We start from the raw sequence: 13,392 nt of genomic DNA on the forward strand, positions 1-13,392 counted from the left end.
GACTATAACCCTGTTTTTGTTTTATTGTTCGTCTTATATACAGTCACAGAGACACATAAAGCCAGTAAATAACCCAGAAAAAAGGACGTGGTGCTTCTACCGGTGGTACTACCAGCAGAAGCACCAGTTCACAAAGCGTACAGTTCACAAAATAAACGCATTATCATCTAATATATAATGAAAATCTCATAGCGGCATCATGAACTATTTACTGCTGCTTTATTAAATTAAATAGTTATGACATCCACTGTTCAGTTGTGAGATTATTTAAAGAAACATACATATGCTTGGAATCTATTGTTTCCAATTACTATACTGTAACTAGGCTGTTCTGCATGTCATCACAAAATTCAGAAGTCAGTCTCTTAAATCTGACTTTAATCTTATAAATCTCTCTTAAATCTCACAAGTCTGATTTTAATCTTATTTTGACTTTAATCTCAAAAGTCTGACTTTAATCTCAAAAGTCTGACTTTAATCTCAAAAGTCTAAGCTTCATAGCTTCATAACATGACTCAAAAAGTCATGACCCCAAATTATAGACTTTTACTGGCTCTAATCCTCTTCTGTAGGTTACACACACACACACACACACACACACAGAGTTTGTCCTTTGGCTACATTCTCACCCCAGCCAATATAATTTAATTTCACCATGGCAACAGAGTGACTTTCTCCAGGATTAATTTTTCAAGTGAAGACACTGCTTGATATTTGATAAGGATTATCTGCTGATTATTGTCTCAAACTTCCTTTTTTGTCACATGCCACATGTACAGTGAAACAACACAAACATGATATTCCTGCTGCAGTACACACCTTTGTGTTTTAAATAAATCCTCCATCATTCCAGAGGACTCACTCAAAGAAGGCCACTGCACTTCCACAAATGAGCACAAGCCTAGCAATTAAAGCTTTTCTCAGCAGGTAATTGTGTTCGCTGTAGTGCTGCATGGGAGTGACAATGTTTAACGCTAACAATATTTCAGTATTGCCCACCTTGACATCCCTCTTTATTCTTTGAGAGCACTACAGGTGGGGAGAGTCAGGGATACAGAATGTGTGTAGGCGACCGAGTGGGAGGAAACTGCGATTTGGATTCTGCATCTTCACGTGTAGAAATGTGTCACATGGCAGAAGAGAGAAGGCTGAGTGGGCAGAATAGTGGCAGAAACGAGAGGGAAGGAAAAATACGACTATAAAGCAACGTCGGGTCGGCAACCTAACGAAATGTCAGCAGTGTGCTCGGTCCTGACACGTGTCAGACGAGACGTCAGCAGCATCTGATTCTGTAGCTGCCTGACCTACTAAAGCTGCCTTCAACATCCTCTAAAGTTGCTTATTCTGAATATTCTTATTCTTCATGCAAACTGCTGAGTCAAAAAAGATGCTAAGCCAAAATGCCACGAAGCATTATTTAACGACACTGCTGGTGCTCTTATCCCGAGCAGCTTACATATACAGCTGCAGGCAGGTGCTCGGTCTCTGCTTCTGGAGTAAAAGCAGTGATGTTTTTCTTTCACTAAAACTTCTCAACACAGCAAACCACCTTGTCTGATTCTTCCAGAAGAAATGCCTTTTTCTCTATCACATGAGTTCACGTCAGACACCTAACAGCCAAGGTAGACACTCAAACAGTCTCTTAATAATTAATAAAGCTCTTCTTGAGCTGCAGTGTGCAGCCAGCTGATCAATATTAATACTGTCTCGCAGTGCTTATCAAACTGCAATCATTCCACTAGTGGAAACACTTGCTCGGTTTGGGTCAGGTTGCTGCCCCAGCAGTGTTCATGAAGACAATGCACTAGCTGTCAGTTCAGTGGATTATTATTTATTCTCACATCAACGTAATTCAGACACTGCACAGATTTTGTACACTTTGTGTGAGTTACATAGAATCTGTCTGCACCGGACGTTTAGATTGTTTGTCGACTTGTTGGGTAACATTTATAAAACTGAGAAAAATCACATCTTCGTGTCTCATTTAATGTCCAGTCTTGGAAATACCAAGGATTTAATGACAACTTTTAACAGACAAAGACCAATGGTGGTGCAGACAAAGAGCCAAGAACAAAGCAACGGGATACAGCAAAACAGGAGGTGGGAGGAATAAGGAGCAAGGAAAAAGACAAGTGAACACAGAGAGGGAAGTGATTGGATTTAATGGGAATGATTAAAAAAGGGGAAAGATTTGGAAATAAAGTAAAAGAGGGGATTTGAAAGTGTCAGGAAGGTAACTAGGGAGTAAGGAAAAAGCACAGAAAGAAAGAAGATAAGAAGAGATGATTAAAACAGAAGAAAAAGGCCAGGACAGAGCATGGAAAAGGAAAGTAATTTCACACTCTTCTAACAGCTCATTTTCACATTCACAAAAACCTGCTCTGTCACACAAACACAAATGCTGACACCCTCTAGCACAACATTCAGCCATGAACCGCAGTGAATTACAATCAAATAAAGAATCCTTGCATTGGGGCAATTGTGGCTCAAGAGTTGGCAGTTCGTCTTGTGACCGGAAGGTTGCCGGTTTGAGCCCCGGCTCGGACAGTCTCAGTCGTTGTGTCCTTGGGCAAGACACTTCACCTACTGCCCACTGGTGATGGCCAGAGGGGCCGATGGCGCGATATGGCAGCCTCACTTCTGTCAGTCTGCCCCAGGGCAGCTGTGGCTACAACTGTAGTTGCCTCCACCAGTGAGTGAATGTGAGAGTGAATGAATAGTGGAATTGTAAAGCACTTTGGGTGCCTTGAAAAGTGCTATATAAATGCAATCCATTATTATTATTATTAGTGAGACTAGCCAAATAACACTCACATGTGCAACATTTCCCTTACCTTTAAAAACCCATTAAAATTTAAACCTGGGAGAAATGGTTGCACTGAAACACTTGTTGTAATCTGGAAACTAAGTGCTTTAAACGTAACCGCAAACAAAACTTAAATAACTTTTACATTAGCATTGGAGGGAAATTAAAACCAGCAAGACTCTACAAGCAGACTGCAGGCATACTGTGTGCTAATTGTGTTGCAATTGCAAATTCACTGAAGCAATAAAGCCTCCTATTGGGATTTTGCCCCAAAATAATGAGGATACCTCAATCTCGCGCAGTATGCTTCCTGCAAAGTCATCTCATCTCTGACACTGACAGACTGAGAGGAGCTGCGAGTGTACAGTAAATCCCACCCTACAGCATGCTTTCATGAAGAAAATACCAACCTGCACAGAGCAGTAAAAGCCTTGAGGTGTGAATCGGCTTGAGAAATGACAAATTCAAGACAAAAATCTGTATGAGAGATGTGTGTAAGTGACACTCTCCATCTTGTTGCATTCTCTTGTTACACTTTGGTCATCTTGCATTGTTATTCTAATGCAATGTGTAGAAGCTGTTGGTGTCCAGCTATACTCCATTAAGAGACTATGTGATTTCCACAAAGTAGTTTAATCACAGTTTAGTATGAGCCAAACTGTATATATATGAACATGAATAAGAACTACTGTGGTTTGTCATGTTTACCTGAATTACCATAGAGAAATGTTTTACAAATAATGGAAGGAAAAAAATGTCCTGATCAGTAAGCAATAAAGGTTTGCACATAAGTTTAAATAAGGGAATACATTTAGTACCTTAGCAAACAATATTAAACTTGGCTTGATCAAGCTAATAAGTAAAATGCATTTATTTACTCTAATATTCTAAAGGAACAGCATACTCTATGGAAACCATGAAATGTGAATATACTATGTAGCTGGGAGAGAAAAAGCTGCAGGGTGATCTTGTATTTGAGTGCATGAAGGCGTAAAAATATGCGTTTCTGCACCTCGACAGACCAGAATGTCTGCTTAAGTAAAGTTTCAGCAACAGCAAGATCAAATAATCGGAAGAGGAAGGAGACTGTATGCGTGATAGATGTCTGAGTTACTGAGAAAGCAAAGCAAAGGTTTACTACCACTGTATTACCACCAACAGCTGGGTGCACGCCTAATACATTACTAAATTCACGCACATAAGAAAGAATCTTTACTGTGTACAGTTTATCAGCTTTCACACAGCTCCCCTACCATTTGCAGAGGCCTCTTTCGCAGGTCTCTCTCAGTCACCAGTCTCTCCTGGTCGGTGACGTACAGACCGCGTTGAGCTAGCGCCTGGATGACAGCATCGTGACCCAGCAGCGGCTTGGCAGCGTCACTCTTTAGGATAAGGCTGCCGGCCCTGCAGTAGAGGTCTGCAGATAGCAGGAGGCTGGCCACAGGAGGCTTCAGGTGCTCCTGCTCATACTGGTCTGTGTAGAAAGGGTCCTTCAAGTCTGCTGGGATGCTGTCTGCGTGATAGAGCAGAGGAAGCAGAATCAGCTGACAAGCAGAGCTTAATAGCAACATGGCGCCAAATCATTTAAATAACAATTTATGAATCAATTCATATTAGACATTAAAATGCTGGCAAACATCAGCATGTTTCTAAATTGCTTGCTTTGCCACATCATTGAGGATCATATACGAGAAGGTAAACAAGTATATAATTAAAAGCGCTGATGTAAACAGAGGAAAACAGCTGAAAGCATTCTGGAGCATTAGTTTTCTACCTTTCTAATGAATAGTCATTTAAATTTTCTAATACGATTAAAAAAAAATAGGATAAACTCAGATGAGCTAATATCAAGTTTGGGCCGTGTTATTCTAAATCTGTCTTCACTGAGGATTTTTCCCTCTGTGGACAGATTGTCTAGCAATACTTTGGCACAACTACTTGTTTTCGTTGCCATGCTTTGACAATAACATCACATGGATATGTGTGGATAGACCTTGGCGTTGCTATAGCAACTGCAGGATGAGCGGTAACCTGATCGATTCATCGAGTGTGTATCTCTGCAGCTTCCAGCTCCCTGGGAACACCCTTCTCACTGCCTGCCTCATCAAAGAGAAAGGCTGCACGTGAGCGTGTGTGCATGTGTGTTCATTACCTCAGGCAAGTCCACTGCACGGGGGATAGCGTACAAATAATTTGAGCAATTCTGGCCCACACCTTTCTATCAAGTGTTTTCACAAATCCACGTCTGGGAACATAAAGTATGTTATGCACAGTTGTTAGTAAAGCTACTGCAAACCCTTCTTTCCCTGGTGCAGATTAAGGAAGCCATGATTAAGCGTTTTCAAATGAGACTATTTGAAAACATTAAATTATGTCTGCAAGCAAAACAGACGCAGGGCTCGTCCCTGTCTCCTTGGCACGGAGAATGGATCTTAATTAGGATAAAAGCCTGTGTGTGTGTGTGTGTGCGAGTGGTGATCCACACCCTGACAGCTTTATGCTGCCCATCCTCCAGCACATGCACACGGAGGTCAATGAATCACCTGCTTTGACTGACCGCTATCAGCAAGGTCATCTGTACACAGTGTTATTACAGCAGAGAATCGCAGGCAGAAGTAGCAACTATCCAGGTTACAGGGTTTCCTGTCAGCACTATATTCATATTAAAGATCCTAACAAACAACAAAAAATACACTGTCTTTATATTAACCCCCCGCACCGCCTTCATCATCCACAGGGAGAGGTCAGAGGTCAGGCTGAGCTCATGGAACACCACCTCTGGAGCTGCTTAGGAGACGATTTTTTATGTTATCTTTCAACATTTTGTGTCCTGGTTTATATTCTGGCATGCTCCTAATCGTTTTAAGGACAAAGAAAACGTTGAGCATGAAGAAGTCGGTTTTATCTTTTTCATTAGCTTGGTAGTATTTGAGCTTTTACTCATGCAGACTCACAATCTTCCATTCAGTCATTGTTACAACTTAATACTTTAAACAAGGACATCCGGAAAAACGTCTTGTTAAGTGAATACAGAGGGAATTACACTCATTGTCTGTCAGCCTCTGGTTTTTACCTGGTATTAAATGGCGCTGCTGTTCTGAGTTCTGAATCAGGACACTGTAAATGTTGGGGGATAGCATTTGACAGCGACTCCTGACAGCAGATGATCTGCTGTACAGCTCACATCTCGCATGTACTCGACTGCATATTCTTGATGTATTCTCGCCTCAATCTAATGAGGCGGATGCATGTAAAGCTTTCACAGCAGCGTAGGCTGGGATCTGGAGATGATTTCGCTCCCTTTCTCTTTCTTGCCCTTCCCCTCCCTCTCTGGGGGGCTGTATTTTTGGAATCAGCCCATTTCATTCAGTTCTGACTGAAAATACACAAGAGAATCAGCAAGGGATCTCATGTTTGCTGAGATATAAGCAACACAGAAACAAGGAATGACGCTCTCAAATAAACTGAGACGATGTGTATGAATCAGGAATATAATACAATAACAACAAAAAAAGAGATAAAGATGAACGAGTTGATAAAATGGGAAAAGGATAGCACAGAAGGATCTTGCACTGCATTTATTAAGACACATTTGCAGTTACTGCTTGGATCCTTTTTATAAAATTGAAAAAACACCTTTTCCCGCTGTTGTTCATTTTACCTCGTGCATCCAAAAAAGATGTGGATACTCCACCAAAACAGATGTTTGTGCTGTAGTTTTCTATTATAGATGCTCAAATGGGAGCCACATAATCACACTGATTTGCCACTTTATTATCACTGCATTGCTGGATATGCATCCATGCATCCCCTATATCAGTTATAGTATTTAATGCTAATTCCACTGAAACTGTGGGATTACATCCACTTCGTTAGGTGTCACAGGATGTCAGGCCATACTTACTTTGCAGGCTATTTACTTTGCAGTTCTGACATGGATGCAGCACCCTGGAGGTGACATCATTTGAAACAGGTACTTTAATATCTCTATAAGTATTCTCCATTAAATACCACCCACCCACCCCATTGATTAGGGACCACAGGAAGTGTTTTTTTTTTACCTTTCTTTCGTTTGGTATAACACGTATTGCTTTCCTCATAAGAAATGACTGCAAACGATGGTAGTTTCCATGTGAACCAGCCCATATGGGAATTGACTGATAATAAATCATAAATCTCCATTACACATTTGTTGCTTTGGGTTTATTTGGATTCTGACAAGCATGCATTAAAAACAAACAATCAAAAGAAAAGCATTAAAATCATAAACAGACTCGTGCTGCGTCCGGTTAACTGTTGCAGTCGGTGCGGTGATGAACCTACCTGTCCCGTATGCTTTGGCCACCAACCATGTGAGGCTGCAACACATTTTGGCTCGGGAAAAGTCATAGTGCTCAAAAGACTTTATTGCAGGAGCAACGAACGTCTTCTTAACATCCCTGACGTCCTGAACTTCACCCATATTTCACCCCTTGATTGTTCCCTCAAACCCTACGAAGCGAAAGCATCCCAGTACTGGAATTTGGTGGAAAACTATAAACAGCTGGAAACTGAAGAGATGGTCTGTCTTTCCGCAGATTATTCACAGATATGCATGTCCTTCCAGTAATAAAATGCTCTTGGGGCTAGGTTTGTTTTGTTTTTTTCGGTCTCGTTCACACAATAGGTCGCTACTCCTGGTGTTTTTCATCCATTCTGTTTTCTACCAGTTGAAAGGCTCTCCGTCTGAACAAGCTAGGTTTCCTTGAAAATCAGAGAGGAGGGAAAAATGCTCGTCGACTGGAATGAAAACAACAATATTTCCATTATTTGAGTTGTTTGGCAGCAGACGGCTTCTTCCTTTCATGGCCATGTGTCATTGTATGAATAACCTGTGTGTTTTGCATTCGGTCCTCTATTTGGTGCCGTGATGCGGTTTTCCTGCCGCACTGAGGCTTTCTCTAGCTCTGCACGTTTTGTTGTCCAACGCGCATGTGTGAACGGTGCTTTCAAACTCCACTGGGAATTTTAACACTTTTATCTTAATTCTTTGGAATCAACCGCCCACAAACATATTGTACCGCAATATAGTCGGTAAAACGGCATTAACTTGCTACACTGCAAAATTTCCAACCCGGATTCGTTTAATGGGCTGCATTTTTATTACTTTTACTCATACTCTGTTACCCTGAACGCACCCTTAACGTAAAATATGACATATTAAAAAAATGAAATGAATAAGAAGAGGTCAGTATACAAAGATACACATTTTTAAAACGTCATGTTTTAAATACAATTTTGCTAAAGACAGCGATGTAAATAACAGGGGGGAAAGCGACTCAGCTCTACGAACTACAATTCCCAACGTGCAAAGGAAGTAATGTTGCGGCATCAGTGTGCGTCGGGAACTGTTTGCGACTGTCGGAGGATTTGACGCGAAGAGGTAATGTTGTTTTTGTAAGTAACAACCAAATGGTGGCTCAGAAGTGTAATTTCAAAATACTCAAAAACTTGGTTTCTTCGCAGCAGGAGTTATTTAAAACTTTTATTTGGAAAAAGTCAATTTGGCCCTTTTAAAAAAAGTGAGCTATGGAGGTTCTTCATACTCAATTTATTTGCAGCTGCTGCCATAACATGTCACCTAAATCTTTTGGCGTAACTGAGCGTTTACATCTGCTTTGTTGTGGTTACAGGTAGTATTTAAACATGTTTCTGCCACGAGCCCTGAAGGTGAAGAGACCTGCCGAGGGATCGGCTCAAGTTGTGGTTAAGAAAAGCAAAGTTGTTCAAGAGGAGGATAGCAAAAGTAGCTCCGAGACACCTGCTCAGAGCGAGGAAGCATGTGAAGACACCCAAACACGAGATGCGACAACACACGCAGCTGCAGAGAGCTTAGCACCCGAAGATGGACACAGCTCCCTCTCAGATGACAGTGATGTTGATGATGATGATGAGGAGGAGGAACCAGTGAAATCATTTAAAAAGAACCAGAGATGGCCTGGGCCAGGAGAACCTGTCTGTGTGATGTGTGGTCGCTATGGAGAGTACATCTGTGATGCTACAGATAATGATGTTTGCAGTCTCGAATGCAAAGCCAGCCATTTAGTGCAAATGGGCATGGGGACTGGGGCAGATGCATTTATGCAAAAGGACCAAAATAGACATGAAAGGACTGTTCAAAGTCAACAGCCAGCTGCTGACCCTGGTAGGGTGGTTGAAAGTGAACCAGGCTACTCCTACAGGGAAGATCGGTTCATATCAGGCCTAACAGAGGAGCAAGTGCAACGAATTAAACAGGAGCTGGGCATAGAAACCCAGGGGAGAGATGTCGCAAGACCTGTTGTTGAATTTGAGCACTGCAGCTTCCCTCCCACATTAAGTGGTAACCTGAAAAAGGCGGGGTATGACACACCTACCCCAGTCCAGATACAGATGGTCCCTGTTGGCCTCACAGGCAGGGATGTGATTGCGAGCGCTGACACAGGATCGGGGAAGACTGTAGCCTTTCTGCTGCCAGTGGTCGTGAGGGCACTTGAGGTACAGTATTGAAGCTAATATGCCACATGCAAATGCCATCAAGTTAAATTATATTTGAGGAGGCAGACATTTCTACAGCCTGGATAAATAGCACCACAGCCCAGATGTAAATATGTAAATCTGGACTGAATCTGCTTTTGTATCAAGCATTTGCCCTCCTGAGCTACCCCTTAGGAAGACACTAGACTCCAGTATCTGACAGAAAAGCTGCTCCGTAGCTGCCAGTGACCTCTGCAGATAAAAGAGTCGAATTGAATAAATGTATTCTCAAAAAGACACAAACAATTTTACATTTAAAAATTCACAAATGCTCTCTTGGTGACATGCAGTGTGCAACATTGCTTCTGCTTTCAGAAATCAGCACACAGTGTGGGCAGCCCTGTGGCTTTGATCCTGACCCCCACCAGGGAGTTGGCCATTCAGATAGAGAGACAGGCCAAGGAGCTTGTGATGGGACTCCCCAACATGAGAACTGCCCTGCTGGTCGGAGGCATGCCGCTTCCCCAACAGCTCCACCGCCTGAAGAGCAGCATCAAAGTACAGTCTCCGTTTTGTTTTGTTTTTCTTAAACAATAATTTCCTCCTGCTGCAGTCAAAGCTTGAGGCTGTACATTTGTCCCATGCCATGGTTTTGTTCATTTCTAAATCTCCTTTAGATTGTCATCGCTACTCCTGGGCGGCTCATTGAAATCTTGAAGCAGAAAGAGCTGAAGCTTGACAAAGTGAAGATTGTGGTGGTTGACGAGGTAGGACAAACATATTGAAATTCACAATTGACAAAAACTGTGCACTTTAAGACAAAGTAATTCAGTTCAATTCAATTTATATAGCTTTAAGGATTAGTAATGTAAAAGTTGTGTCTTTTAGAACAAACAACATAATGACAGCTTTTGAAAGTATTCATCATTCAAATCAGTTTTGAGAGTCCTGCAACATGAAAGTTGTGCTGCATCCTGTAGGTGGACACTATGTTGAAGATGGGCTTCCAGCAGCAGGTTCTGGAGGTTCTTGAGCAAGTCCCAGAAGAACATCAGACTCTTCTGGCGTCGGCCACCATCCCCACCGGGACGGAGGAGCTGGCTGCCCGGTTGGTCCGTGACCCTGTACGTATCACTATTGGGGAGAAGAACCAGCCGTGCGCCAACGTCCGACAGATCCTGCTTTGGGTAGAGGAACCTTCCAAAAAGAAGAAGCTGTTTGAGATTCTCAACGTAGGTCATAGATTAGATGCTTTTCAATCTTAACTTTGAGTTTTTAGATTAAAAATCATGAAGTCTTAAAAGGTTTATTATAAGTGGAGTATTTCTGGACACACCTCCACTGCCAGCATATGGTTTCTTTTACTGGTCAGTAGATATTTTTAGTTTTTGAATTCAAAAAAGGTCTAATTGGTCATTGCACTCAAAGAAAGTACTTTAGAAGAAAAACACAAAGTTTTTCATTAGATCAGTTTTAGGTTACAGTTCATTTACTGCTCAGTCTTGACACGCACTGATACCAGCTTGGTATTTTAACAGCTGGCTATTGTTGGTGGGAATATTATAAAGTCCAATAAAGAACCAGCCTCCCCTTCTGCCATATTTAGACAGCCACTGTGGACACTCTGGCCTCTATCTGAAGGAAACAGGTGGGCACAGAGCCACGGCACCACTCCAGGAATCCCAGCAATAGTTTGCACTGTTTATATAAAACAGAAATGGTCGACTTTAATTAACTTGAAGTAGAAAAGTGCTCTTAGGTTGTAGTTTGAGTAACATAAGACTCTTTTCTTATAACTCAGTAACTCATAATGTAAAGCTATTGTCTCACGAGTGGTGAGTGAATTGTGGAATTGCAGAGGTACAAAACTGGGATTTGGACAAGACACGACAAGAAAACCAACTATCTGGAGTGGACATGACTCAAAAACGAATCAAAGCAGTTGCTTCATATATTGCAGGTCTTACAGCATAGTGCATAATAGTTGGCTCAAGATTACAGAATGTTCTCCTAAAGAACAGTGAAATTAAGAAGGTATGATTGGGAGTATGCATTTCTTCCTTCCTGTCTTGTCAAGTTACAGTTACCTGTTGGAGTGCTGGAATGTATCCAGATATGTAGATGCCTCTACAGGCACATAGTATACATAATGTATTAGTTGTATAGCTTTTTTGGCAATATTTTTGTATAGAAAATATGTAAAATGTTAAAAAAAAAATTATTTTGTCACTTTTCAGGATGGTAAGCTGTACCAGCCTCCAGTGGTAGTGTTTGTAGAGAGTAAACTCGGCGCTGATCTGCTCTGCGAGGCAGTCGCCAAGGTGACGGGCCTCACTGCCGTGGCAATCCACTCTGACAAGAGCCAGTGGGAGCGCAACCGCATCCTCCGGGTGAGACCAGTGGGAAAACATGCACAGGGAAGAAAAACCAAACAATGCTTCCATGTTTGGTGTCCTAAAGTGTTTATCTTCAACAGCACAGACAGATACCCACAGCTGAGGCTTTCCCCAGGGATCCAGCTTTAGTCTGCATGTCCAATGCAAAGAGACACAATGCAGAAAAAAACACTGTTTTTCCATTTACGTGCTTTTCTTCTTAAATACTGACAATTTTTTTCTTTTCCAAGATCACAACTTCTATAGGTGAACAGGTGACTAAAGAGGTGTGACTTTATTGAAACAGTTAGACAAGGCCTGAAATAATCCAGAATAAATCTAAATTATTAGGAGTCAAAATGATTTATAATCCCAGAGTCCCACTTTTAGAGTATGTAATTTTACTGGCTGATTGTATCAGACATAAATATGCTGAATTATTTTATGGACACCTTGCTTTGTTATCTGCTGTGTGTAAAATATAATTATGGGAACAACATGCTAATAAAAACAGGCTTGCCAGTAAATGCAGTTCATTATTAATGTCTGCTGTATGTGGTACATACAGACTTCTAATTGTGGTTTTCTCTTCAGGGTCTTCTGGATGGTGACTTTGAGGTAGTGATCAGTACAGGTGTTCTGGGCAGAGGGCTGGACCTGGTCAATGTCAGACTGGTGGTTAACTTTGATATGCCAAACACAATGGATGAGTATGTCCACCAGGTTAGTCAGCACTGCTTAGTATCACTTTGATGTAGTTTCATTAGGAAAACCTTTCAATTACAACAGCTAATCTAATATTACCTTTTTTTCCCATCTAGGTGGGAAGAGCAGGTCGGCTTGGACACAGAGGAACAGCCATCACTCTTCTCAACAACAACAACAAACGGCTGTTCCTGGAGGTGGTGAGTCGAGTCAAACCCACTGGCTCCATTTTGCCCCCTCAGCTCTTAAACTCACCGCACCTCCATGAACAGCAAAGGAGAGAAAAGCAGAGAAACAAGAAGGACCACGAGGATTCACTGGTTACCACAAATAACCTCCTGGACATCATAAAGAAACATGACCGTCGCAAGAAGTAGCAACTTCTTCCAATCTTTCATGGAATGGTGCTTATTTATTGAGTAACCTGTAAATGTTTAGTTTGTATATTTCATTTATAAATAAATGTGTTTTCTGTATCTGTTTTTTTTTTTTAGATCTGTGTTTTGTATGATTAATGCAAAGTGACTTAATCAAAAAGCTCCACACAATCTTCCACATTTTTCCGGGCTTGGAACTGGCACTAGTGGCACACGGTGATAGAGGAGTATGAAAGGGGCACTGAAAGAAGAATAAGAATCCTCATTAATCCAGACTTGAACTAAGGTCCAGATGCTTTTGAGCAAGGCACTGAACGCACCCTGCCATTTATACAAACTTTAATCAGTCTGATTTTATTCTCATATATTATTCCAACTAAAAGGTAAGTTTTTCTCAACGTTTCTCTGGATGTTTTATTTATATCTCACTGTCTTCCGCAGTAGATGTTAGGGAGTTTGAGACATTTCGTTTATTTTAACGGTAAAGGACTAAATTTAGATGGGAACTTATGACTAGCACATTTTTTCCACTGGTACGCAATCTCAGAGATGACTATCGTTCACAGTTTACTTATTGTGGCTCGGTATTGTGCTGCCATCTAGCGGTATCATAAAGTGCCTACAGGTCGCGACC

The 13,392-nt window shown here is 41.5% G+C and overlaps 2 protein-coding genes across 7 annotated transcripts in view; one reads left to right on the plus strand and one right to left on the minus strand.

Moving 5' to 3' along the window:
- Nucleotides 1-7,743, minus strand: part of camsap2a (calmodulin regulated spectrin-associated protein family, member 2a) — a 43,165-nt gene extending 35,422 nt beyond the window's left edge. For all 4 annotated transcript variants that reach the window (XM_026194647.2, XM_026194646.2, XM_026194645.2 and 1 more), the window contains exons 1-2: nucleotides 7,130-7,743; nucleotides 4,060-4,319 (exon numbers count right to left, since the gene is read on the minus strand). In XM_026194647.2, the coding sequence (XP_026050432.1) occupies nucleotides 4,060-4,319; nucleotides 7,130-7,268 (399 nt within the window). In that variant the 5' untranslated portion in view covers nucleotides 7,269-7,743. The remainder of the gene's footprint in view (nucleotides 1-4,059; nucleotides 4,320-7,129) is intronic.
- A 365-nt stretch (nucleotides 7,744-8,108) lies between these two features.
- On the plus strand, nucleotides 8,109-12,857 carry ddx59 (DEAD (Asp-Glu-Ala-Asp) box polypeptide 59). 3 transcript variants are annotated; one of them, XM_026142460.2, is made up of 8 exons: nucleotides 8,109-8,228; nucleotides 8,479-9,322; nucleotides 9,677-9,859; nucleotides 9,979-10,068; nucleotides 10,282-10,533; nucleotides 11,539-11,691; nucleotides 12,271-12,399; nucleotides 12,498-12,857. In XM_026142460.2, exons 2-8 carry the CDS (start codon nucleotides 8,492-8,494, stop codon nucleotides 12,756-12,758), a joined length of 1,899 nt encoding a protein of 632 aa, XP_025998245.1. In that variant the 5' UTR covers nucleotides 8,109-8,228; nucleotides 8,479-8,491; the 3' UTR covers nucleotides 12,759-12,857. The 3 variants fall into 3 exon arrangements, with proteins under 3 accessions (XP_025998245.1, XP_025998247.1, XP_025998248.1); XM_026142462.2 differs by having other exon boundaries at nucleotides 8,143-8,242; XM_026142463.2 differs by having other exon boundaries at nucleotides 8,206-8,367.
- The last annotated feature ends 535 nt before the right edge of the window (nucleotides 12,858-13,392 follow it).

The sequence above is a fragment of the Astatotilapia calliptera genome, chromosome 15 (genome assembly GCF_964374335.1).
Source record: "Astatotilapia calliptera chromosome 15, fAstCal68.1, whole genome shotgun sequence".
Taxonomy (NCBI): Eukaryota; Metazoa; Chordata; class Actinopteri; order Cichliformes; family Cichlidae; genus Astatotilapia; species Astatotilapia calliptera.